The sequence below is a fragment of the Terrapene carolina genome, unplaced genomic scaffold (genome assembly GCF_002925995.2).
Source record: "Terrapene carolina triunguis isolate 2854851 unplaced genomic scaffold, T_m_triunguis-2.0 Scaffold180, whole genome shotgun sequence".
Classification (NCBI taxonomy): Eukaryota; Metazoa; Chordata; order Testudines; family Emydidae; genus Terrapene; species Terrapene triunguis.
This window is the reverse complement of record NW_020664531.1, coordinates 1,284,519-1,310,768: the sequence shown is the minus strand read 5'-3', so window position 1 is coordinate 1,310,768 and position 26,250 is coordinate 1,284,519. Positions and strand designations below refer to the sequence as shown.

At 41.2% G+C, this 26,250-nt stretch overlaps 1 protein-coding gene across 1 annotated transcript in view; it reads left to right on the top strand.

The window, feature by feature from the left end:
• Positions 1 to 26,250, top strand: part of LOC112111016 (thiamin pyrophosphokinase 1) — a 489,744-nt gene that overhangs the window by 269,617 nt on the left and 193,877 nt on the right. The window contains exon 6 of the mRNA XM_026654110.2: positions 24,685 to 24,780. Within this exon, the coding sequence (XP_026509895.1) occupies positions 24,685 to 24,780 (96 nt within the window). The remainder of the gene's footprint in view (positions 1 to 24,684; positions 24,781 to 26,250) is intronic.

Sequence of the window (26,250 nt, the reverse complement as noted above, 5' to 3'; positions counted from 1 at the left end):
GAGAGGGAGCTGGATTCTGTTTTGCATTACACATGAGCAAAATTCAGCTAAGATGAAATTGTAGAACCTTTCTCACTGATGACAATGTCAGAGGCTGAAAGGACAATGTGAGAGGCTGAAAGAACAACACAGCCTAACTCTTTCAGATTCCAGGATGAGTTGCAGGGCTAGAAATTAGGGGGAAAATATGTCTGGAAATTATGGTATGCTATAATTCAGAGGTGGGCAAACTACGGCCCGCGGGCCACATCCGGCCTGTGGGACCCTCCTGCCCGGCCCCTGAGCTCCTGGCCCTGGAGGCTAGCCCCAGACCCCTCCCCTGCAGCCTCCGCTCACTGCGCTGCCGGCGCAACGCTCTGGGTGGCGGGCTGCGAGCTTCTGGGGCAGCGCAGCTGCAGAGCCTGGCCTGACCCGGTGCTCTGTGCTGCGCAGTGGCGATGGCGTGGCTGGCTCCAGTCGGGTGGCACGGCTGTAGCGCCGCCAGCCACTGGTGCTCCAGGCAGCTTGGTAAGGGGGCAGGGAGCGGGGGGTTGGATAGAGGGCAGGGGAGTTTGGGTGGCTGGTCAGGGGTGTGGATATGGGTCGGGACAGTCAGAGGGTGGGGAACGGGGGTTGAATGGGGGCAGAGGTTCCAGGGGGCAGTCAGGAATGAGAGGAGGGGTTGGCTGGGGCGGCAGGGGGGAGTCAGGGGCAGAGGTTCCGGGGACGGTCAGGGGACAGGGAGAAGGGGTGGTTGGATGGGGCAGGGGTCCCGGGGGGGCTGTCAGGAATGAGAGGAGGAGTTGGATGGGGCAGTTGGGCGGGGGTTCCCGGGGTTATCAGGGGACAGGGAGTGGGGGGGAAGGGTTCCGGGGGGGGAAGATGGGGGGGAGACCAGGCCACGACCCCCTCCCCTAACCGGCTCTCCATACAATTTCCAAAACCCGATGCGGCCCTCAGGCCAAAAAGTTTGCCCGCCCCTGCTGTAACTGAAAGTGAATAAATCTCCTCCCACCTCCCCCACGCCTGTTAAATTTTTACATAGATACTTTTGAGAGTACAAAACAAGACTGTCTGGGGTTAATGTCTGCCTCATGGAACTTCATCGAACATCCTAATGTTGACTAATAACAGCAATTTGTCATACAAACATATCAAGATAATTGGCTTTGCTTCAGTGGTAACGTTGATCAGACTCCATGGCGGTACCGTCTGTCACCAAAACGATGTACAGTAAGAGTGCAGATGTTATTTACAGTGTCTTACTAATTCCTCTCATAGGGAGAACTATATTTCTTCCTGCATATAATAATCTAGCTGTTTTATAAGGAATGCTATTCATTCTCAACACTTTGAGCCAAATTCTATGGGAACAGATAAATAGTTAATGAAAATGTCCTATGTTGTAGCTCTCTAAGGCATGATATTAGCAAAATTTTGGATGATCTTGCTATGAAGGAAGAAGTTTCTACTACAATTAAGACACACTAATATGGTGTGTTCCAGAAACATACAGTGCACATACCTCTTACCTTGTACTTGTACCTTGTAGAATGCATTCATTGTTAGCTAAATTTGTCTTTGTTCTTTTTTCATTAAATCTAATAATCTAATCAGATCCTTTGTTCACTTCATTCAAATTAATACAAAGCATGCAGAGTTTTTCACTTCAAGAAAACCATTAAAATATTGTATATTATTCCATTAGATTGCATTTAGATAGTAATTTCAGTAGCTGGCTGTCGCGTTCAAAATACTGTCAGATTGAAGGCTCCAGTTTATATTCCATTTTCATAACATTCACCAATAAAGTTAGGAAAAGTAAAGCCAGTATATGAAAAAAATAGTGGTCATGTAAAATTTTTCGGAATGTAAGAGAATGATGCTAAATGTTTATGTGAAGGAAAAGTATTAAATAATAACATCATCTTTCACTTAGTAGTAATATAATTCGTTAGTGAGCACAACCTTTGCCTTAAGTCTGCTATTAAATCCTTTCTGCTATGAACTCCCAATGAAGTATTCAAAATGAAAACCAGCAATTCCCATCCTCTGCAGTGGAATTGTTATTTTTACTTGATGGAATCCTTAATTTCCAGCCTAGGCCTTTGAGAGAATTCATTCTATGAAAAGGAAGCAGAAACTTCCCTCAGGGCTAAGAAGAGAGCTGTTGAATAGATTTTAATTGATGCATTTGTATGCCTTCTAATCTGTCCTCCAATAAAAATAAAGATTGGGATTTTTTTTGTTTTTTGTTTTAAGAGCTTATTATTTATCCAAAGCACAGATGACTATTCATAGCTACTTGAAAAAGTGTATGCAAGTTTTGCATGCAAAATTGACAGTATTGTTCCAGGCAGTAATTGCAGGTAATTGCACCCCTACACAGGCACACAAATTGACTAATTAGCCCATAACACTAAACAGTGCATACAGTATTGGGCACATACCTATATAAAGAGCACATACAGTAAAGATTTATTGGAGCATTAGACTCGTATACTGCACCCTGCTATGTTTATAGCTGTCCCTGTGGGCAAAACTTGCTTCTGTAAAGTAAAGGATTGGAGGTGAAATCCTGTCTCCTGGGAGTTTTACTATTGAGTGGATTTCACCCTAGATCAACCTCACTGGCCAAATCATTAGCTCAGCTTCCAGCCTGAGTAGCATAGCTGGGCTGGACATAGAAGAAAGAAATAGAATAGCTGGGCTTAGAGTAGAAGAGCTAAGCTAGGGAAATGGTGCAGAGGAATCCCTTTCTGCACCTCCAACTGTGGAGCTATTATTTGGCTACTGCTGTGGCTCTGAGGCCTTCATGCATCCCTTCTGTGAACTGGTAGGAGTGCAGGAGGGTCCACATAACAGCAAATCCTCCAGCATTTGCAATTCCCATTGCATGCTGATCACACAGGAAGCTGTTGCAGATCTTTTTGTTGTACAGGGTTGTGCAACCTAAGTGTGGCTCTCCAATGGACTTGCACAAGGTCACACAGGAATTACATTTCAGAGTCAGTAAGTGAACCTACATCTCCGGAGTTCCATCTGTGGTACCTCTGAGCCTGCTTAAGCCTGAGGAGTTATCCCTGAGCCAGAGTGTGTGATGAATCATCCTAGGCAGTTACCTTCAGGTCTTATGATAGGACCCATGCCATTCAACCAGGGTTCAGCCAATCCATAGGTAAGGACCCACCCCAGGTGATCCCAGGGCAGGTATATAAGCTCCTATGGGATGCAGTCTCTCCAAGCTGCTAATGGTCACTATCTGGCTAGGAACGCTCCCGTTGCCAGTAATTTCAACAGATTGCTTCTAACCATGCTTTTTTCCATGCTAGTCAGCCCCTATTCCAGCCTACATCCGCTCCAGCCTCAGCCGATGACTCTGACACTAGCCTAGTGTCTTGATCACGACACCGTTTTTCACTACATACACAGATAAGACAGATGAGTGAAAAGAGGGCCATACCAACGGTTTCTTATTTGCGGTTAATAGTAAGCCCCAGGAATTGTTTTCAGATGCCAAGTGCATCCAACTTGTCATTCCGCATGAATGGAGTTCTCACTTTCTAAAAATAGTCAGTGGATTTCAGACCTTATACGTCTGGTTAATACAAATGTTTGCAGAGTAGTACCTGCCAGTCTAAAAGTAGAACCTCTCAGACAAACACACCACTCCACAAATTAATTGTGTGTGGCAGAACTCAATCATGGAACTGCCGTCTCATTGTCTAAGTCAGTGCACCATGAGCTCAGCTGAAAGGAGGAGCTTTGCTGGCTTCCATCAACAGCGATGGTTTCATCTATTGTATGCACTTCTTTTATGCATGTTACGTTTTTTAATTTTTCTCCCCTTGCTAGGGATTTCAAAATGTGACTTAAAGAAAAGGCGCTGACGAGGAAGAGAACATGATATAGTTATTATTCGCAAAAGCGAGCTCTGCCAGAACACTCACTTCTAATGTGTTATGCTGTATTTTAGCCATCAAAGTCTCATTAAAGCTTTTGGAATCACACAGGCTTTGGAGTATTTATTATTTTATAGTTCCTCCAAGTAATGGGATGTGATTAAGTAAAGGAACAGTTAGGCTGAATATCAGGAAAAGCTTCTGATGGGACCTGTTACGCTGTGAAATATCTTCTAAGGGAAGTGGTGAAACTACATTGCTGGAGACATTTTAAAATTAAGTTGCACACAGCATTTAAGAATACACTGTATGGAACAATTCCGCACTGGCAGGAAGATGGACAAGATGACCAAATAGGTCAATTTAATCTCTAGCTCCTATGATCTGATTCTATTAATCACCGTCACACAAGGCACCCCACTCTGGAAAATTTAGTGGGGAAGCATATTTACTGTTTGTTTGAGCAATGCCTGTCAAGAATTTAACGGAGTAGTTAAAGGGTAATTCTCTCAAGTTTCTCACATCTTGATAATCCCATTGCACTTGTGGGGGTGGGGGTGGGATGTTGGCTTTTTTTTTTTAACCTTCTGTAGGTGCTTGCTAAACGAGTGCAGAAAATCCCGAATGTTGCAGATGTTGAAAGTGTGCGTAGCATACATGTTCAAATGTGATGTGTGTGCAGAGCTGCTGTGCACTGTGACCTGAGAAGGAAACATTTTTTTAGAAGCTATTTTGACACATATTCTTCAGAAAATGGTTTTCATGGTGGTAAGGGAATTGTCACCTCTTAAAATTGTGCACAAGCAAATGTGTTGCTGTCCTATTTTCTCCTCCCATAACTTGGTTTCTGAAGTTGTAGCCTTTTTTGGATCATTAATACAAATGCAGAGAGGAGCAGGCTTTGAAGTTTTACTTACACCTGTTTCTGTTTTTTAAAAACAATAGTATTTTTATTAAGATATGATTGGAAAGATGTAAGGAACAAAGAGAAATCCCTAAAACTTGGGCTTATTTGCCAAAACCATGGATGTGAAGACTTCACCTTCTGACTTGTTTAGCTTCTATATGCTCTTTCCCTAGTCCCAGTGCAAATGATTTCTACTATAATGCACTTACCCAGAGATATTACTGTCAGTCTATACAGCAGTACACGAACATGAATTTCCACTTCAGTGCCAGGCTTTCTTCAGTGTCAGAATGAGGGCATGTTAGGTCGGGTTCATACACCAATAAACTTAACCTGTAAATAGAAGCAACTGCTAGGGAATTAAAAGCACAGGAGGATACCTCCAAAGGTGATTCTTACATATGAACGCTGCCACAGAAAATGAAACATCTCACTTTCCCAAGGCAGAGGTTTACCTTTTCGGAGCAGTACATTGACTCACGTAGGGCCTCAGGTATTTGCACACAGAGCTCATTGACTTCAGTACAATTTGTGCATTTTTATCTTAGAGACAATTTTGTTGTTTCTAAAGTAAGTAGTATGTATGATTATAGCCTTTACTTTGTTACTCTTTACAAAGCTTTTCTAATATTCTGTTCCAAAAACAGTAGGATAAACTTCCATAACTACAAGGATTTATACAAAGGATTTTAGTTTGCAATTTGATATATGTGTAGATGCACTAAATGATCCATTGCCCCTCATCAACTGGGGGATGTCGGGTCAGAATCTGACCTGAGTTACCCTGGCGTGCATATGGTCAAATTCTGATCTATTACTCTGGTGCAAAGCTAGAGTAACTCATTCTGGATTTACACCAGTGTAGCAGAGATCAGAATCTGACCCAAAGTGGACACCTCAGTGGATACAGTATATTAGTGTAGTAGGAGCAGTTAACAGAGGGAGATTTGAACAGGCCCTGTGAGAATCACTACAACAAAACCTGCTTGAGAAAAACTCTTCCCCCTGGGGACAGCGAGGTGTGCATAAAATCGTTTATGTATTGCACAGTGTGTCAGGTTGCACCCCTTAGGATGCCACCTGATGTACTGGGATACCGCTGAGCCCTCCTGTACTGCCAACCCGTGCACCCTTTTTACTTGTCTTGCTGAGCCAGGCTATTAAGGCTCCTCCAGCACACAGGCAGGGCCACACCCAGCAACAGAAAGACACAGACACTGAGATCAGCTCTGGGAAGACTCCGCTTTAAGGGACTTGCCCCAGCACTCAGGTGTCCAATTCCCTTGGAGTGCAGACTCAAAGATATATTATGAAATCCGCCTCCTCCCTCAATGTGGAGGAAGGTATGCACAGTTCCCCCCCCCCCACGAATTGCACAAACTGAGTTATATTATAAACAAGAAATACGTTTATTAGCTAAAAAAGGTGAATTTTAAGTGACTCTAAGAGGTAACAGACAGAACAAAGCAGATTACTGAGCAAATAAAACAAAATCCGCAAGCTATGCTCAATATAGTTAAGAAACCGGTTACAAAATGTAATTTCTTACCCTAAATTTTGTTTTAGGCAGGTTGCAAAGTTTCTGTGTCTTAGAGTTCCAGTTTTATTTCTTTTCAGACTGGACCCCTGTCTCCCCCCTTGCCTTCCCTTCAGGTGTCTTTAACAATCTGTCTTCTTGGGCAGACTGGCCAGGGAGAGAAGTCCCATTTGCCTTCGTCCCCACCCTTAATAAGGGTTACATATGGCAGGAATCCTTTTGTTTCCCAAATTTGTCCCCCCTTTCCTTTTAGTGGAAGTTACAAGAAGTCCCAGAAAATGTTTAGTATCCGGTGACAAGACCACCTGATCTAGTAGTGTCGCAGTTACATCCCCCAGACACGTCCCAGGAGGGAGAGAGATTAGTATCTTCATGGTCTTATTGTTCCATCCTAATGGCCCATCAAATCTGATGGCCTGTCATCTGGTGGGTGTCTTCCCAATACACACCCAGTTGTAATTGTTACATAGTCCATATTCCTAATTTTAGATACAGAAATGATACAGGCATACCGATTGGATAATCACATTCAGTAAACTTTAACCTTTCCAATGATATCTTACAAGACCCATCTTGCATAAAGTACCTCTGTTCTGTCATATCCATAACATAAGCATATTTCCATAAAGAATATGGTGTGTAATATCACACACAGTATTAGCTTACCTACACCATGTGTGTGAAAGCCTGTAGGAGCATTGGATATGCCAGTGGTAGGTTCTGTAGAGTATAGGAAAATCTAGGGAATTGGAATATTCCTGCTATGAGATGTAGGTGATGGTAACCTAACAAGGAAGGGTCCCAACACACTGTATAGTAATGCACTGTGCTGCTTGCTGAGCTGCTGCTGTTAACCAACTGCACATTATTTTATTCATTTTCATGCATTTGGCATCTTTCCCAATCTTGAGGCACCTCACACTATTTAAAACCCACAGCCGCAAAAATGTGTCACAACACAATAAATCAGTTCTTCAGCTGAGCTGAACAGGTCTTCACTTTAGTAGAGTCCTACACAGGGTGGAAAAAAATGCTGCCTAACTGCCAAACCTCCATAGTCCACTTGAGATAAAAGGTAGGCTTCAAACCATGCCCAGAAGATTAACAAATCCAGTCTCTTAGAGACCAATTAAGAAAAAACTTTTCCGGTGTTGAAGACTCCTCATGGCAAATGGTCTCTCATCATCCCCCTGTTTAAATAGAGTGAACTTGAGCACCTCTGCTGATCAGCTACAATAGTGTTGTAAAGGAGAGAGGTGACCTCTGAGGTAACTGGAACCAAGCCAGTGAGGGCATTCTAACTTAAAGCAAGCACCTTACATTTCTAGCTGTAATTCATTGGTAGCTAGGGCATACTCAACAGTAATGGTATCAAAACCTTTCTTCAGGCCAATGGTTTAATTTTTGTCTGAGGTTTCCCTTGGGTCTGTCCAGATGTTGGTGTTCCAGTTACCATGTACTGAGCTACCAGATGGTTTGGTGATCTTTGTCAGAGGAGGAGGATAAAGCTTCTGATAAAGTATCCTTTTGTTGGTGTTTGTTGTCGTTGTTAGCTTCAGCGTATTTGACTTATTCACAGAACAGTTTATTTAACTTGCTTTTGAATGGGTAAAACCTGTTTAAATCTGCCTACCAAGAGAGTAACAAAACACTGAAGCTGAAAAATCCATTAAATCTCTACAATTCTTTCCTTGTCAAACTTCAGAGTCAGTACTTTATTTTGGTTGTAACTATAGCAGATAATCATGGCTGTCAGTCCTGAGAAAACCCCTGCTTACCACCTGAAATGTCTGCTGGAACTAACAAGGACTGTACCGGGGAAAGGATTGGGCCCAGACTAGGAAGGAGTCTAATCTGTGAAAGAAGCTTATTGGAACATCTCTGAGAGTGAGATATTACCTGTAATCAGTTTCTTAATGTATTAAGCTTAGACTTGCGTGTTTTTGTTTTATTTTGCTTTGTGACTTACTTTGTTCTGGCTGTTATTATTTGAAACTACTTAAATCCTACTTTTTATACTTAATAAAATCACCTTTGTTTATTAATAAACCCAGAGTAAGTGATTAATGCCTGGGGGAGCAAACAGCTGTGCATATCTCTCAGTGATACAGAGGGCAAACAATTTACAAATTTACCCTATATAAGCTTTATACACAGTAAAACAGATTTGGGGGGTGGGGGTTGGATACCATTTGGGGTCTGGGTGCTGGAGACAGGTAACTGCTGAGCTGTTTTTAGTTAAAGTCTGCACCTTTGGGGACATGGCCCAGACTCTGGGTCTGTGTTTCAACAGGCTAGCATGTCTGACTCAACAAGGCAGGGTTCTGGAGTCCCTCGCTGGCAGGGAAAACTGGCTCAGAGGTAATTTCAGCACATCAGGCGATAGTCCCAAGGGGATCTCTGTGAACGAACCTGTCACAATGATGACTATTACTATTATTGCATGTCTTTACTTTGCAGTTGGATGTCTTTGGCTTGCCTCTTGCTTTGATGTGATTAATCTCTGGGACCGTATCCTGCAAATAAACTTACAGGCCCTGATTCTGCTCTCATTTACAGTTTTTTCTGTCCATGTAACCACAGTGTCTTTGATGGACACTGCTGTAAGTGACTGCAGAATCCAGGCCCAGGGTCCTTCTAAAGATTTCTACTTTTGATCTTGCATTTCTAATACTTAGCAAATTGCCTTCTTTCCCAACTTTTCCCTGTAATGAAACAATATTTTTCATACTTTGTGCATTAACTTGTACATTTATGCTGTGTACATACTTTGTACATAGGGAACAAAAGTAATCATTAGAGTGGAGAAAGAAACACTAGAAAAAGTAAGTTATTTTACGTATTGAGGAAGGGATATGTACAGTGAGTTGACACCATGCTAGATGTCAAGTAACAAATATCTAAAGTAGCAAATAATTTACATGAATTTTAAATATTTGGAATAGTAGTATGATTGGCACTGACACAAAATATGAATTTTTAACAAAGGGCTCATGTCTGTCCTCCTTTATGGACAGAGTCAAGGAAATCCACAACAGAAATTGGTGAGAAGATCTGCTCATTCCAAAGTTAAATGTCTGTGAAAGATCTTCAGAGTCCATTGCAAAGAGTTTCTTGCAACATCAGAATTTCTAAGTAGAGCAAACCAATCTAAAACATCAAATATTGTAAGAACACAATGATGGACATATTTAGGACACACTTTAAGGATGCCACCATCATGAGTTTGATGGCAATAACATGGACACGAGCTGGAAACAGAGAGCAAGGGCAATCTAGAGAAACATTAATCAGAACAACGAAGAAAGAAGCCAAAACAATCAACATGACAATCAGAAGCCTAAACAGACCAGCACAAGACTGGAATAAATAGCATAAGCTGGTGGATGCCCTAAGCACCTGCGAGTGTGGGAGAATAAAGAAGAAGGAAATTATCTCTCATACTTTGCACATGTAGGAAATCACTGAACTCTCTTAAAACAATATGCAGTTCTTTTTTTCTCAGTGGTGGACAATTTTTCCATTGCTGCTGTTTTAGCATCAAATATATGGTATGAAAAACCCATCTTCCACCAGAAGCCACATGCTGTTTCATTAAAATGAAACAAACCAACCAAACAAAAACAACCCCACATCTTATTTACTTTGAAAAAATAACATTTTGAGAAAAGAACCAGCAGGGAAGGTGGCTGCAGATGTTGATGTCAAAGTTTCAGCTGTAGAGCTTTTTTCAGGACTTGTCAGATTTGACAAGTTCATGTAGATTTTGGTTTGTGGTGGGGTACATGTGTTTTATATTTTCTGTTTCATGCCAGCAGGTGGTATTCATTTGATAAATTGTTATGCTTGCTTAGTAAGAAGTCATGTCCTTACTTTTGTTTTTTAGGCTAACGGGTGTCTTGCCTGAGTAAGAATTTTGGTTTACTCCTGGGGGAATTCTGCACCAAAAAAATTCTGCGCACAATATTTTCAAATTCTGCAAAATTTTGCATATTTTATTTGTCAATATAATCACAGCAGTTTTGATCATTTTTGGTCATTTATTTCAAAATACCTGTCATCAAATATGTCTCTAATAATAGAGACAACAAAAAAGATTCAAAAAATGTTTTTGACAAATAGATTCCTTACTAGACATATTAATACAGAACTCTGAGTAATAATTCATTTAAACTTCAATACAGAACTGTATTTCCCACACCCCTTAGAGGCAGTGCAAAGGCTTGGTTGGGGGAGTTGGGGTAACGGAGGAGTTGAGGGAGAGGGAAGTAATTGCCGAGAAAAAGTCTGTGTGAGAACTTGAAGGGTTGTTTGGTATGAGTGGGAAAAGTCTGGAACAGATTTTTGGGGGGTTGGGGAGGGACTGTTAGGGGGCTTTCCCCCATGCAGACTCTGGCTGACCCCTAGCCTCTCCCATTCAGTCAGGCACATCTTTGCTGCACCCCTATGTGTCCTTGAACCCCCTGTCCACATGTCCCTCCACCCCCCACTTACACACCCCTGTTCCCATGTGGCCCTGCATCCTTTCCCCCTCTGCTCATGTGGCCCTGTGCCTTAACTCCCATTCAGCCCCTGACCCAGTCTTTCCTCCCCCACTAGCCCTTATGAGCCCCTATCTGACCCTGCAGCAGCCCCATGCTGTCTGTCTCCCCATATCTTCTGTCTCTTGACCTGGTCTGGCAGGCTCTGTGAAGAAGGCAGGCTCTTTCTCTTCCCTAGCTGGGAGTGGCTGCTCTGTTCTAGTGCCACGGTGCCCTCTGGTGGACAAAAGGTGGAACTGCAGCAACATTCCTGCAGAAGCTTTTTTTCCTGCACAAAAAAATAAAATATGCATGGCTCATTAATTATGCATGCACACAGTGGCGCAGAATTCCCCCAGGAGTACTAAGTAAATAAATAAATTAATGGAGATATCCCATCTCCTAGAACTGGAAGGGACCTTGAAAGGTCATCAAGTTCAGCCCCCTGCCTTCACTAGCAGGACCAAGTACTGATTTTGCCCCAGATCCCTAAGTGGCCCCCTCAAGGATTGAACTCTCAACCCTGGGTTTAGCAGGCCAATGTTCAAACCACTGAGCTATCCCTCCCCCTGATTGTTTGGACTTTGCTGCATATACTGAAACCTGATTAATAAATTGCTTTTGTTAATCTTGAGTTGCAATGTCACTTGCAGTGTGACTTTTTAGCAAATCAGATCATCCCACCCGAAAGTTAAAGGCTGAAATGAAGTAACCCCATAGTTAAGACAAGTGGTCTGCATAATATTAGCTCTGTAGTACTGCTGAACAATAAGCTAAAAGCTGAGTCCAGAAACTGGAAAGAATGCATTTCACTTAATTATTCTGTGCCTTTAGATTTTTAAAGTCCCTTTCACCAATTACAGTAATTGGTTTTGTTCTCTAAAATAATTAAATGATTTGTTCTCTTAAATAGTCAAACGATTTCTTTTAGTTTAGTATAAGTCTGATCCAAAAGGAAATCATTCAGTTGTTTTTCTACTCAGCATCCTTTGGAATTCCTAAAAGAAATCAGTGAGCCCCGCTCTGTCCCTTCACAAAAATTGAAAAAGTATTTAATTCACTAATTTCCTATTGATTGATAATTAAAACAAATTAATCAGCTCAAGTCTGTTGCATGTTTTTAGATCCCAGTCCATCCTAAATTAGCCTGGCCTGTGGAAAATGTATGAATCACTCATGCTTCACAGCTGCTTAAGCCAAATATGCCTTTATTTCTTCAAATCCTCTCTCTCTCACTGTTGTGAAAACCTCATGATGCATTTCAGTCTGTCCCCATCTGAAAATCAGTTTCAGGCTCTGGGGGCGCTCATTGAGCCCTTGAACAATATAAAATGAGGCAGTACTCCATAACTTGATTTAAGGTCTGTCAGCCTGAGAAGAATGTTGAGAGGGAAGTAGCATCTCAATGTTGTCAGAAGTAGCATCTCAACATTTCTAAGATGTGTTAGAGCTGTTTTCTCTCAAGCCACAGAGCGACCCCCTCTTACATTGACCTGGTAGTTGAGGCCAGAGGCCGTATGGAGACTCAGATGTTGAGATTGTAAAAATGGGTTCGTACCTTATTCCTCAATAGCCATGCTGCCGGGTGCACTTGAGGACACAAATGGTGGCAAAGATATATATATTTCTATGAAAACTTTTTGGTTCAAAAGTTATGTGGCTGGAAGAAAAATTTCAGTGTACGAAGATGCTTGTAGATGGAAAAGGATTCAGACTTTCACTCTTGTAACCCATTGTGCAGCAGGCAAGCGCAGTTGTAATTCCTTTGCTCCCATAATGACTGTCACTCGTCTTTAAATATGACTACAATTGGAAATCAGTTTCCACATGTAGGGTTCAGGAAACGTGCCAAGGCAAGTTGGTGTCTATGTTCCCTCCTACTGTCCACGAAGGTGGCGTGACAATATTCTATTGCAGTGGCTCTAAACCAGGGATCCGAGGCCTGCTGGAGGCTGCGAGAAGGTTTGAGGGGGGTCGCCAAGCAGGGCCAGCATTAGATTCGCTAGGGTCCAGGGCAGAAAGCTGAAGCCCTGCCACATGGAGTTGAAGCCTGGGCCCTGAGCCTTGCCATCCGGGGCTGAAGCCAAAGCCTGAGCAATGCAGCTTTGCAGAGGACCCTGTAGCATGAGACCCCAGGCAATTGCCCTGCTTTGCTACCCCCTGACGTTGGCCCTGGCTTTTATATGCAGAAAACCACTTATTGTGGCACAGGTGGGGCGTAGAATTTTTTATAGGATGTGGGCAGGGGGGCTCAGAAAGAAAAAGGTTGAGAACTGCTGTTCTATTGCACATTCTGCTTCCTTCATAGCAGAGTGCTAAGCTCGCTTGTCATGTGCCATATCCTCCCAGGTCATTAAGTCCATCCCAGCAGACTGTATGTGCTGCTTGATGCAGTCCTTGTAGTGGAGTTTGGGATGGCCTTCCTACTGCCTTTTTCAAATTCACCATCTAGAACTCTTAGTTAGTCGATTGTTATCCGTACATATGATGTGGCTGAGCCAAGTCATTTGCCTCCATGCTAGCATGGCTGCTAGCTGTAGTACTTCATTGTTGGTGAGTGTCAGAGCAATTGATTCCCATTATGCTGCGTAGGTGGCATTGTTGCAGGCAGTTAAGTTGTGGGATATGGTGACAATAAAGGGGGCAGGTCTCTACAGAGTATAGAAGACAAGGGAGCACAGCTCTGTAAGTTTTTGGCAGTTTGTGGACACTTTGACCTTCCCTCCCTCCCTCCCTCCCCCGCCCCTATCTTGTCCAAAGACTTTTTTGTAGGCTACCAAAAGCTGAGGCTGCTGACTTGAAATGTGCTGAAAGTTCTTTATCAATGCTGCTGATGTAACTGTGCTACCTAGGTAGCAGAAGGACTTGACATTATTTAATTGGCAGCCATTCAGTTTTATTTCTTGTAGTGATGGAAGAAATGGGCTTCTGCCAGGAGATGATTGACATAGGATTTCTGTTTTCTTTACATTTAATACAAAGGCCAAAAAGGGATATAGCACGGCCAAAGGAATTCAGCAAATGTTGCAGGTCGTTCTCAGAAAGGGCGACAAATGCTGAGTCATCAGCATCCAATAGATCCTTTATTTCATTTTGCTGGGATTTGCTTTTGACCTTGAATCGGCGGGCATTTAACAACCCGATTTGATGGCAGACTTCTAAAGTGACACCTGTAGGGGTAGTATGTGCAGCAACTTCTAGCACTCTAGCCAAGAACAAAGTAAATAATGTAGAGGCAAGCACACAGCCCTGTTTAACCCCATGGGCTACAGGAAAGGGATCAGATGAGTCGGCACCCACTGATACATGGGTCTGTATGTTGTCATGGAAGCAGCATATAAGATTGATTAGTTTATCTGGGCAGCCAAACTTTGCAAGAAGTCACCACAGAACAGAGCATCTGATGGAGTAGAACGTCTTACTAAGGTTGACAAAGGCAACATACAGGGGTATTTGTTGTTCAGCAGCTTTCTCCTGTAACTGGCGTAGGGTAAATATGTCAGCAGTGCTGCATGATGAACGAAAACCACACTGGGATTCAGGGAGTATATCATCTGCAATAGCCTGAAGTCTTTTCAGCAACAGCTTACCAAGGGTCTTACCAGCGATGGAGAGGTGTGCAATGCCATGATAATTGCCGCAATCATGTCTGTCCCCTTTACGCTTGTAAAACCTCATTTTCCCAGCAGAAAGTAAGTAAGTCTAGTAAAGCTTTACGAAGTGTAGGACCACTGTGTTTCAACACTTCAACTGGGATTTCATCAGCTCTGTTTGCCATTTCCATAAATGCATTCTTGGTTTTCTCCGAAGTTGGTGGATCTTCGAGTTCAAATTGGACTGTTCTTTGCTTGATTGAGTCTATTTGATCATATGCGCTCAACTCACGATTGAGGAGAATCACAAAATGTTCTTTCCATCTTTCTAATATCCTACTTGCTCAGTCAGGATGGTGGTGCCGTCAGTGGACAGGATTGGACAATTATTGGCTCTTCATGGTCCGTAAATGGACTTCAACGCCTGAAAAAAACCTCTGGTGTTATTAGTATCAGTAAGAGCTTGTAGTTCTGTTCCTTTATTTCTCCACCAAGTGTCTTCCATCTCCTGCAGCTTTTTCTGCACTTCAGATTTTGAGGAGGAGGGGTTCTTCAGTTTAACTCCTGTACATGGCTTGATGGGCCACAAAGAGTGCTTGAATATTGTCATTAGCATCAAACCAGTCCACATTTTGTCACCAAGGACTTCTTCAGCTGTTGATTGTGCTGCAATTTGAAAGGCACCCCACCTTTCATCGACAGTCCCCTTACTCTTGAATTGGCACAGCTTAATAGTGCAGCATGAATGGAAGTTACTAACGGGGTTCTCCCCTTTCTGTGCAAAATTTCGAGACCTGGACACATCTGTTTAGTTTTGGGGGCAATTTTCAATCTAGGACTGTGAATCCTGAGATTGTCTAGTACGGATAAGCTGGTGATACACAAAACATTCTGTGCCTCGCCTAGCCCTGGTAATGTAAAGATCCCTCAGGCATTATGATGACTAATGACATTTTAACCGAGAGTACTGCCAAGAATAGAACCACTTTTCTGGCACGTTGAAAAAAGTGTTCGTAATAACACTCTGCACAGAGTTTGACCTTGCTAGGGAGTAGTTCTCCATTTGTATTTGGAGACCCATTTCTGAATTTGCTCATGACTCTGTTCCAAGTGATGCAATAATTTCCAGTGCAAGCATTGAAGTCACCCAGTAATAAGATTTTGTCGTTGTTGAGTATGTTTCTTAAGGTGTCACTCAACTGGCCATAGAACTGAGTCATCTTTTCTTTGGGAACAAGTAGTGTTGGGACATAGGCACTTATTATTGTCAGAAACTTGTTGTGGGACTGTAGTATCCTCAACGTCATTAGGTGCTCTGATATTGACAGAGGTTGCTGAGCTAGTTTATTATTGATGGGGTTTGCTATTGCGAGACCTAACCTGTGTTGGCAGATGTTTTAAGTTGCCTTGTAACCTGACCAGTAGAAAGCGTTTTCTTTTTCTCTAAGTGCGCTGCTTTCATGTAGTCTAATCTCAGATAAGACAGTGATATCCCTTTGATATCTGTATAGCTTTTTTGCTACTAATGAGGTTCTTCTACAGGCTCAATTTTCCTTTGGGTCAAGTAGTGTGCGAATGTTCCAGCGTCCGATTGTCATTTTCTGTCCATTTTTGTCCATTTCAGAATTCAAGAATCCTATTTGTTTGTCTTAGTCTTGTTGTTATTTAGTAACGAACCATTTATAAATGTCATAACAAGGCATAACAACAAAGGCCCTAAAATCCATGGTGCCTCATCCTACCATTCTGTAATGTGATGTGGTTGCCAGACACAATTTCCTATTTTCTTTCCTGCAGTGATATTGAATTGTCTTAATGTAAAATTTGCTTTGCTTTTAGTTTTCTTCCCAAAGGTTAACACCATTAAGTTTAAGAGGGTATATATAACGCTACAGATATTATTGCTTAGTGTTGCAATTATTATAGTGTCTGATTAAATTCTGCTTGCCTTGGAAAACTGTGTCTGGAAGAACTTTGTTATTCATGAATAAAGCAATGAAGTTTGACAAAAGCTGATTTGAAGTGTTGATCAAGAAAAGTGAGAAATCATAATATAAAATGTTAGATTTGGTATGTTGGTACCAACAGATTTATCTATCAGTCAGTGAACATGCAAGTCTATGGAAAGTTTAGTCACTCGGACACTGTCATGAAGGAAACCAAGAAAGATTTGACTACTACAGACATGCCTTCTCCAACCAATGTTGGCCAAGCTTTGGTATCCGCCAATTCCTCTAGCATCGCAGCAGCAGGAATAGTCCTAAAGAGGTCATCAGACCCCAAACAGAAGATCTGTTTGTGGCTGTGAAAGAGAATGCGGAATCTGAATTGAATTTGAAGAGGCAATTAGTAGCAGGAGTGGTTTTGGTGGGGATTCTTAGATTCCAAGGCTGAAAGGGACCATTATGATTATCTAGTGTGAGCTCTTGTATAACACAGGCCATAGAACATCCCCATCTTTTTAGAAGAACATTCAATCTTCAATTTTAAAAATTGTCAGAGCTAGAGAATCCACCACGACCCTTGGTAAATTGTTTATTTCCGGTGTGAATTTGTCTATTTTCAACTACTCCTCCATTGGAACATGTTCTACCTTTCTCTGCTAGATTAAAGAGTGCATTATCAAATATTTGTTGCCTATGTAGGCAACTTATAGCCTGTAATCAAGATACACTTCTTAACCTTCTCCTTGTTACGCTAAATAGATTGAGCTCCTTGAAGCTATCTCTATCAGACATATTTTCTAATCCTTTAGTTATTCTTGTGACTCTTTTATCTGAAACCTCTCCAATTTATCGATGTCCTTGGTGAATTGTGAGCACCAGACTGGACACAGTATTCCAGCAGTGTCAAATACATAGGTCCCCTGTTTATGTAACCAAGGTTTGTATTAGCCCTTTTGGCCACAGTGTTGCACTGAAAGCTCATGTTTCGTCTGATTGTCAACTCCCACCTCCAATTTTTTTCAGAGTCACTGCTTCCCAGGATAGAGACCCTCCCCCCCCCCCCCCCCCCCGCATCCTATAAGTATGGCCTACATTCTGTGTTCCTGGATGCATTCATTTACATACAGCTATATTAAAATGCATGTTGTTTGCTTTTTCCCATCTTACCAAGAGATCTAGATCGCTTTGTATCCGTGACCTGTCTTATTCATCATTTACCACTCCTCCCCAATACATTTATGATCTGAAAACCTTATCGGTGGTGGTCTTGTTTACTTCCAGGTCATTGATAAAAATGTTAAATATAGTGGAGCCAAGAACCGATCCCTACAGGGCCCCACTAGAAACACATCTATTTGATAACGATTTCACCATTTACAATTACATTTTGAGACCTATTAGTTAGCCAGCTTTTAATCTATTTAATGTGTGCTGTGTTAATTTTATATCGTCCTCGTTTTTAATCAAAATGTGGTATCAAGTCTTAAATCTGTTATATCATTATTACTTGTATCAGCCAAACTTGTAATTTTCATTTAAAAAAAAATCAAGTTAGTTTTACAGGATCTATTTTCTATAATCCTGTGTTGATTGGTATTAATTATACTACACTCCTTTAATTTATTAATTGAGTCCCATATCAGCTGCCCCATTATTTTGATGAGGATCGATGTCAGACTAACAAGCCTTTTTAAAAATTGGCACAACATTAACTTTCTTCCAGCTTTCTAGAACTTACCTATTGTCCCAAGACTTACTGAATATCAACATCAATGGTCCAGTGAGCCACTCAGCCAGCTCTTTTAAAACTCTTGGATGTAAGTTGTCTTGACCTGCTGATTTTAAAATGTCCAACTTCTGTAGCTTTTGTTTAACATCTTCCTCAGATACTGGTGAAATGGAAAGAGTGATGTGATATCCTCATCATCTGACTACATTATCTTCTCTCCCCCCCCACCCCCATGCAGAACAGAAATACTTATTGAACACTTCTGCCTTTTCTGCTTTATTATTGATCATTTTATCATTTCCATGTAATAGTGGATCAATACCATTATTAGGATTCTTCTTGTTACTAATATACATAAAGAGAGTCAGAAGGAGGTTTATTTTAAATCTGTTGGCCATAAATTTCTCTTTGTATCTCTTTTCTTCCCTTATTAACGTTCTACAGTTCCTCACTTCTGATTTATATTCATTACTGCCAATTTCCCCATTCTTCCATTTGTTATATAAAAAATAAAAATAACTGTCTTCACTTCCCCTCTAAACCAGATCAGGTTTTTTTAAACAATACAGCCTTCTCCTCAGTTGTAGAACTGTGGCTTTGGGGGCATCTAATAAAGTGTTCTTAAACAATTTCCAATTAAAATTCACATTTTTTTTATTAAATTCTTCCCAGCTGATTTGTGTCATAATTATTTTCAGCTTTGTGAAATTGGCCCTTTTAAAGCACCAAGTGTTCATATCACTGCTCTGGTCTTTAATTCTGTTTGCACATTATAAAAGTGGTCAAGTCATGATCATTTGTACCTAAGCTACTATTAATTTTTAAATCTGTGATCAGTTCCTCCTCATCCGTCAAGACAAGGTCTAATATAGAATTCCCCTGTTTTGGTATGCAAGGCTTTCTGCATTAAGAAATGGTCATTTATAATATTTAGAAATTCCAAGGATGTTTTAGTACTGGCAGTATGAGACCTCCAGCGTATGTCACTCAAATTGAAGTCCTCCATGATCACTCAGGTTTTTTCCTACACATTCTTTTCATTATTTTCCAACATGACTTACAGTGGGACCCACAGGATAATGTGGGCAATTGTCAAAGCTGTACCAGCTATGGAGCTTGAGTAGAAACATATTTCTTTTTCCTCCTTTTTATGAGATTCTTTTCTTCAAGTTATGACTTCATTTTTTGCTATTAATCTAGTTAGCAACCTTTTGAATTTGTTACTAAATTAAGCACTTCAAATGCCAGTTTGAATTTAGAGAACAGGACTCCTGGAATCTTTCTTCCAGGTCTTTTACAGTCAATATGCTCTGAAGGTTCTAGTGAGACTGTTCAGAATATTTTTGGTGTTTGCACTTGAAGTGTGGCATACCTCTGGTTTCTCCAAGAACTGTGATATTTCACTACAGCAGCTTACATCCAGCAGCTTGCAGTTGAGTCTTCTGAGAACTGCCTTGTGGCTGCTTTTCAATATTTTTTTATTTTCCAAGAGCATCCTACAAGATGGCTTTCTTAACAGAAAATGGTAAAAGCTGCCATAGACCCTCAATTGAAAAATAGAGTGTAAAGTAGTTCAGCCTTCCTAGATTTTAATGCAGAGTTATAGTCTGCCTGCAATTGCCAGAAATTGACTCTGCAGGGAGGAGATAAGACTCTCTGCTGGTGATTGCAGAAAGGGATACTTCAGTGTTGAGGGGGTTTTTAATTGACCTATAAACTGCTTACTTCTGCCAGCACTCTGGAGCCAAGGAATGATCCTGTCAAAAGATAAGACCCTCCTTCTCTGTTGTGAATTTAGGAGCTGTCCTAAACTCTCCTGTCCTTTCACCCCAGGCTTGGGAGTAACCATTCCTGCCATTGATTTAGTCATCTTCACTTTCTTGTTGTTATAAGACTGGCTATGGGGGCTATGCTCAAGATGGAAAAAAGGTACTGGACGTGTGTTCCGGCACTTCTGTACCCCATAAGTGATAGTACTGAAAGTGCCAGAATGGTGGTCTAGCTCCCAAAGAAGTGCTAGGATGGTGTTCCAGAATGTTCCAGCATGATTCGAGCCTTGCATTGGAGTCTGGGATTTCCAGGTTAGGGAACTCTTAACAGTTTGAGGAGGGTTCTTGTCTTTTCATGCAGTCGTTCACAACCTAGTTTCTCCTGTCACTGGAGACATAAAACAATGAGCCTGCCCCACTATTAGTGAGTGAGCAGACTCTTCTTCTCAAGTGGGCTTCAGTTAAGGAATTACATTTAGCAATGTTATTGTCCAACTCAGTGCCAGTTCAATATCTTCAAAAAAGGGCCTCACAGTATTAGCAACATTCCACTGAGAAACCGTACCACACACTAACCTCCCTGGGTTTGGTTTCTGTCATCTTTCTGGTAAGGATGAAAATCCTTTCTGGTTTGGGATAATATGACAAATCTTCACAACTTCTCTGAGGCTTTTTCATGACCGTACAACATGAAGTTGCACAAAATGAGAGGAAGGCATTCAAAGGTGGATCTCACCAGATCTGGGCTGGAGCCTAATGACTTCATTGAGGTCAGGGGACTTCCCCTTAAAGAGTGCCCATCCTCTTCTAAACGCTCTGTGGACAGTTTCTTTCTGTTGTCCAAGAGTTTGGACAGTAAAAGCTGTCTGTAGAGTATTTTGAACAGGTTGGATACCTGTTGTAATAAGCATGGATGCTTTGAAGTGACTGTGGAGGCACTAATTGCTTTGGGTGTCTGGTGGTGAGCTGAGATGACACTATTCAAGCCCTGAGGTGAGTTTTTTTCGAGAGGAGAAGGCTTCGGAGTGCAGACAAGAAAGAAAGCAGACAAGTCCCGGAAGTTTAAAAAAAAAAAAGCTACCATTTGTTCAGGTCATTTTAGAGAGAGGAAAGTCCATCCGAACTGCCAAAGGGCCAAAAAAACCCCAAAATAACCCACGCCCTAACTGCCGAAGCAGAAACAAAAAAACCCGCTCAGACTCTGCCGCCCCAAGAATGGACAGAATGCTGCCCTGTAGCATGTGCCGCCCCAGGCATATGCTTGCTCCACTGGTGCCTGGAGCCGGCCCTATATGTGAGTATTCTTCCGCTGCACTGATACTGTTGTTTTCTTGTGCTTTGCGATTTATTATTTTTTTAACATTTTGCCCCAAAATGAGTGGTTCAAATAAAAGACAATGTACGTATTATTTCAACGCAGAGTGGGAAGACTCCTATTGTTTTATTGAAAATAAAGGGAAATGTGTTTGCTTATTGTGCGGTATTACTGTTGCAATGCCAAAAAACCATAATGTCGAACACCATTTCCAAACTAATCACGGCTCTTTTGGCATTAGCCATCCACTTAAACCTGAGTTGAGAGAGGTTTGATTTGAGTTGATTAATTTTCTTCTATCTGCCCAGCAATCTGTGTTCACTAGACAGGTGGTAAAGTCTAAAAGTGCTACCATTGCTTCCTTTAAAATTGCTCGCAAAGAAGAAAAAACCCTTTCAAGATGGTGAATTGTTGAAGGAAGCATTTTTGACTGGTGCTGATTGCCTGTTTCAAGGATTTCCTAACAGGCGTGAGATTTTGTCGGCAATACAAGACTTGAAGTTATCAGACAACGCAGTTACGAGGAGGATACATGCATTTCAAGCGACATGCAAACTCAGCTAAAGGATGACTTGGAAATATATGACTGGTTTTCACTGCAGTTCGATGAGTCGACAGATATCTCGGATACAGCGCAGTTGGCAGTTATGGTGAGGATGGTATTTAGTGACCTCATCGTAAAAGAAAAGTTACTAAAAGTATTGCCTATGAAAGGGCGAACAAAGGATGAGGACATCTATAATTTATTCAAATCATACGCCACATCAATTAGTATGCCACTACACAACCTGTCTGCGATCACCACTGATGGGGCACCAGCAATGATGGGCAGCGCCAATGGATTCATTGCACTCTTCAAGAAGAATGAATCCTTTCCGAACTTTATGTCTCATCATTGCATTATCCACCAAGAAGCTTTGTGCGGCAAAGTTCTTTCTTTTCAACACATCATGAATGTCGTTATTAAAATAATTAACTCTATTTGAGCAAAACCTTTGCAACACTGACTTTTTAAGGCCCTGTTGGAAGATGTTGATGATAAACAATCTGATCTTATCTTGCACACAGAAGTATGATGGCTGAGCAAAGGTAAAGTTCTTGCACATTTTTTAAGCCTAATTGAAGAGATCAAAGAATTTCTGAAGTCCACAAATCAGAACTATGAGCAACTAGAAGACTCCAGCTGGTTAATGGACTTGACTTTTCTTGCCAACATCACTGACAAATTGAACATTTTAAATCTTGAGCTCCAGGGAAAAGACAAACGTGGCTCAAACGATAGGTTCTGTAAAATCATTCAAAACAAAACTGATCTTGTGGATGTCACATATGAAGACAAAGTCTCTCGTACATTTCCCAAGTATGAAGAAAATGGTATGTGACAGTGATTTTAACCCATCACCATTTGTTATCCACATTCAAACACTTCTGGAACAATTTTAAAAGAGATTTCAACAGTTCACCATCATTGAGCCTGTAGTTGCCTTTCTTGTGAATCCTTTTACTTGCCAAATAGAGGTAATAGAAATGGCTACATCGATTGAGAGTCTCATTCAAGTAAGGACAGAAGATGTGGAACTGGAGATTTTGGACCTTCAAAATGATATTGTTCTAAAATCCTGCGCAACAGATGAAAACTTTTGGAATCTGGTTGACCGAAAAAAGTTTCCTGCCTTAAAAAATGTAGCATACAAAATAAAATCTTATTTCAGTTCCACTTATCTATCCAAAGTTCTGTTTTCAACAATGAACATCATAAAATCAAAATACAGATCTCGGCTTACAGATGCCCATCTTGATGATTGCTTACGAACGGGAATATCATCCTACTCTCCCAACTACGAAAAATTGGCTGAAGAAATGCAGTGCCAAAAATCACACTGACTTTATTAGAAAAACCACATGAATTAATGATACCTATTTTCCGTTAAGTGCTGATGAGCGCGTATGATTAACTTGTGTTTAACTTTTTTTTATGTATGTTTGTTTGTTTATTGAAATCCAGATACAAGTAACAATACAAAGAATATTTTTAATTAACCATAACTGACTATCTATGTTAAAGTTAGAATAATAAATATATTTGGACCAGCAGTTCAACAATGTTTTACTTTTTTAAAATAAATAAGATGAAAACTGTTTGATATTTATTTTGTAAAAACTCCTTAATTTTTCTTATAGGTAGATAAAAAAGATCAAATTCATATGGTAAGGTGAAAGTAATTGCCGAATAATTTAATTAATACCTTTTACATGTAAAATTACCTTTTTTATCTTATGGATTCGTATATTATGTAATATTAAATACGATGTTTTTCGTATTATTTAATGTACAAATACAAAATAAGCCTTGAAATATTGTTGGCGCCCGTCACACACTTCTGAAAACATGAATGTGCTGTTGGCCACAAAAAGGTTGGGGACCACTGAACTAAGCACTACTTGCATGCTGCACTAGTGAATTCTGCCTCTGTTTTGAGTTTCTGGCCCTATATTTTAAATATGGAGATGGGGGAGAAACTTGACAAGATTTGTTTTATTTGCCTTACCAACATTGTATGCAATATTTTTTTAGACTCTTATAATATGTTTTGAGCGGTGAGAACCTAATTTTCTTATCGGTCACTACGGTGTAGGGCAGAAATATAAAATGAATCAGACAGACATAGAGCCAGGAAGCTTTTAAGGAGACCTTGAAGTGGTAGGTAAGGGAACCTCTAAATCTAGCAAGTGTGGTTCTTATTATAATTTATGATGCCATACGGGTGTTTTGTATCCTTGAAACCTCTTTGAATGGTGACTTTATACGGTAGACGTTACTTTTTCCTTACTCAGCTCTTTGGCAGAGACTTAGGAATTATTTTAGCTCTGAATTAAGAAATCTGAACTGCTCTGTTCCATTTTTAACGTGTTCTCTCTATTATTTATTATTTACTGTAGTATAAGGAGGCTTGATTTTTAAATCCTTGCAAATTAACTTAAACAACGTTGCTGGTTCCAGCAAGCTGATGTTTTTGTGGCCTTACGTTTATACAGCATATAGTAGAAATGTAACAATTGCAGCACCGGGGCAACTACTGGAAAAGAGTCTGATCCTACAAGGTGCTGAGTACTTGCAACTTTCATTGCTTGGGAAGGCACCGATCCAACAAACCACTTAAGGACGTGCGTATCCAGACTCTCAAATGTTCTCTCTGAATTTAGTAGGGTAACTTGTGTATCTAGTTAGGTGTGGGGCTTAGGTCCTCAGCATCTCTCCACCTTCTAGTTTGTATTCTGATTCTGCATCTCTATGCACAGACTTGTGGGCAAATGGGCCACAGTTCATTTAATTAAGAACAACATACACCAATATATAATCCAATCTACATAGTCATGATGTACATCATAAGACCAGCAAACGACTAGAGAAACCATTTTTTCTTGTTCTTGAAACTGAGAAATAATTGACCTTTTGTGTTCTCTCATTTCCTATTTTTATTGCTAGGGATGTGAGTTGATAGAGACACCGGATCAAGACTTCACTGACTTCACCAAGTGCCTTCAGATACTTCAGAAAAAGATAGAAGAAAAAAGTCTCCAGGTAAAGCCAACTAATCTTTCAATCTGTGATAGTGTTATAACTAGGGTGACCAGATGTCCCGATTTTATAGGAACAGTCCCGATATTCAGGGCTTTTTCTTATATGGGCACCTATTCCCCCCACACTCTGTCCCGATTTTTCATACTTGCTGTCTGGTCACCCTAGTTATAACTCTTCCTCCCGAGAGAGCCTAGGCTGCTGCGTTAAGCTTGCACTGAAATGAAATGGTTATTTACTGTAGCCCTGACAATCTGCACGGAGAGTAAATATTTGTTTTTGCTAGGTGAAATTACCCTAGACAGACGGACAAACAAACAGCTTTCTTAAGACAGCTTGTATTGATTTGTGTTTAATGAACTGCCTAACATGTTGAAAAGTGATTTGTGGGTGGTTGCTGGCGCTGGTGTTCAAAGCAAGAGTCCCACTTGGGTATGTAAATAACTCTTAAAATCTTGGCACTCTGGACATTGATGCTGCCCTCCGAAAAGGAGTTAAGAAAACAAAGAACCTCAGGTTGACCAACGGCTTACTCCCTTTGAAATCAAAGGGACTATTTTCAGAGTAAGCAAAGGTTAAGCCAAGAGTGAGACATGGAATTTAGCTCCCCCTTCTCTGGCTTGGGGGAGCTGATGAGGAGGAGTTCCTAGGGATCCCATCTTTTTCTTCCAGTAGAACAGCAACAGCACCTGACAGGGAAAGAAGAGGGAATCCCCTTTTACTCCTCCTCTGAAGAAAGATCTCTCCCTTCCACGGATAACCTACTGGGCGAAAGGCAAATCCTGAAAGGAGAAAAAGGAAATACCAACTCCTGTTGCCTTCCCCAGAGATGAGAGGTGAAGGAAACTCTAGCCTTTCACTCACTCTTTCCACTTCAGTGGTGGTGGTGGTGGTGGGGGGGGTAAAGATTCCAGCCTCCACCAGCTCCCTTTCTCTTACAGTGGAAGCGGGGAAGAAGAGAGTGTTAATGTTACCCCCACCCTGCTCCCTTGTTCTCTGTGCAAATACATAATGCATCTATTTTGCTTAAAATCCCTTTTGAAATGTCTTCACCTTCTAATAGGGAAGCAATTCCCTGAGGCATTTCTAAAGATTCTGGTGAAGGATCTCCCACCATGCACCTTTTTATGTGCTTTTCCCACCAATACAGATTCTCCATCCTGATAAAAACTGAGGTGGGTGATTCCCCTCCACACACTGCAGATGCTGTTGTCTGGCTAGTTATGAGTCAGGAAACCCTTTCAAATATGTTTACTCCTTTGTACCCTACCTCATCTCCTATGCACAAGATAGTGTAAGGCTGCCTCACCCTGTAACACCAAGATCTGTGAGAACAGACATCAGCACTGGTGAGCTTCGGAATCTGCTTTGACCACTGAGCCAGTCAAGCTGCTCATTATGAATGAGGGTGGCAGAAATGGACCCAGAATGAGGAGGGACCACAGTAAACCTAAACTTAATTGAGTTCTGCAC